The sequence below is a fragment of the Nicotiana tabacum genome, chromosome 2 (assembly GCF_000715075.1).
Source record: "Nicotiana tabacum cultivar K326 chromosome 2, ASM71507v2, whole genome shotgun sequence".
Classification (NCBI taxonomy): Eukaryota; Viridiplantae; Streptophyta; class Magnoliopsida; order Solanales; family Solanaceae; genus Nicotiana; species Nicotiana tabacum.
Window position 1 is genome coordinate 89,479,167 of NC_134081.1, and position 1,711 is coordinate 89,480,877.

At 34.2% G+C, this 1,711-nt stretch overlaps 1 protein-coding gene across 1 annotated transcript; it reads left to right on the forward strand.

Moving 5' to 3' along the window:
* The first annotated feature begins 378 nt into the window (after positions 1 to 378).
* LOC107832165 (protein LIGHT-DEPENDENT SHORT HYPOCOTYLS 10-like) lies at positions 379 to 1,358 on the forward strand. Its single transcript, XM_016659977.2, has one exon. The coding sequence runs from the start codon at positions 612 to 614 to the stop codon at positions 1,152 to 1,154; it is 543 nt and encodes a 180-aa protein (XP_016515463.1). The 5' UTR covers positions 379 to 611; the 3' UTR covers positions 1,155 to 1,358.
* The last annotated feature ends 353 nt before the right edge of the window (positions 1,359 to 1,711 follow it).

Genomic DNA, 1,711 nt, shown 5'->3' on the forward strand with positions numbered 1-1,711 from the left:
GTATGTGGGGAGAAATTTTTAATAAGAATCCCTCTCCTATTAGTGGATCTTACGCGGTGAGAATTTACATTAGTTGGAGCAGCGGATTCCGAGAACCAAATGGTTAAAAAAACTCTGTTCTTTTTACGGGATTCTAGAATTACTCTTTTCACTTGTTGACTACATACAAAGTTAAATTAACTGTGTTCACACTAGCTAATAATCTTAGTCGCTAAGGGTCAAATTAAAGTGCTTATTTTGCTAATATTCTTGATAATGAGTGCTGGTATGATACTAAACAAATTAAAAAATGTAAATTATCATTAAAAGCCATATTAATGCTAATAATAGTACAATTAAAGGAAGAAAACAATGAGGTGGTGATGGAAGAAAAAGAGGAGCTAAAGCACTTGCCTGGGACCCATGCCGTGTCTTCTCAGCTACCACATAATTATTTGTTTTCCATCTTTCTCCACTGCAATAGTAATTTTACTTCTTCTCTTAGCTAATGCAATTAATTAAAACCCAAGTCCCAAATCAAATCTCTCCCTCTGAAATTATGCACCCAATTTATATTGATTTTCTTTTATAACAAAGGAAAATAGAAAAAGAATTTTCATCATAGTGGTACGATGTCAAGTGAGCAAAGATTAAGGGAAGTAGGAGAAGGAACAACATCAACTATTGCTAACCATCATCAACCACCCCAACTGAGCAGATATGTGTCTCAAAAACGTCGTGATTGGAACACTTTCGGACAATACTTAAAAAACCATAAACCCCCAGTTCCTTTATCCAATTGCAACTACAACCATGTGTTACATTTTCTCCGCTACTTGGATCAATTCGGAAAAACTAAGGTACATTTACATGGTTGTATCTTTTTTGGAGAATCCGAGCAAACAGAGTCATGTACTTGTCCTCTTAGACAAGCATGGGGAAGTTTAGATGCACTAATTGGAAGGCTTAGAGCTGCTTATGAGGAAAACGGTGGATTGCAAGAGACAAATCCATTTGCAAATAGTGCTATACGAATTTATCTACGTGAGGTAAGAGATTCTCAAGCTAAAGCAAGGGGAATTTCCTATAAGAAGAAGAAGAAAAAGAAGAGGAAAATCCAAATTAATTCTAGTAACAACAACGAGACAGCTGCTGCAACCTTTCAGTTGCATTAATTCTTCTTGATGCCTAATTCTCAAGAGGAAAATAAAAAATGGTTAAATTTCTTTCTTTGATAATAAGAGGGCTGCTTTGATTTGCTTTTGCAGATATGGTAACAGTTCCAATACTACGAGGATTAATTGACTTCATATAGTATGAAGTAAGGATGTAAAATATATATACGTTCTACATAAAATATTCTGATTAAGTTGTTTCTCTATGCTTTCTTGGATATATCATTGAATTAGCTTCGGGATGTGAGTGTGAGCCCTAAATTGGAGTTTTTAAAACCCTAAAAGTTTTGACAGCTTCTACTGGTTATTCTGGATTAAATTAAACTTTGATCTTCTATACTTGAATTTAGGAACAATAGCAACTCTAGTTAATTTCTTGGATATAGCAACTTTGATTTCTTTTTTATTTATTTTTTTATTTGACGGGAGTGGGTTGTTCTAGTGGTGAGCATCCTCCACTTCCAACCAATAGGTTATGAGTTCGAGCTCTTGGAGGGAGCTAATAAAAAAAAAATTCTTTTTAGTGGGGGTCTTGCATCTTATTTTTTTATGTTTAA

Excerpts from the sequence above, each read along its gene's own strand:
- LOC107832165 (XM_016659977.2), top strand. The coding sequence starts at position 612 with ATGTCAAGTGAGCAAAGATTAAGGGAAGTAGGAGAAGGAACAACATCA.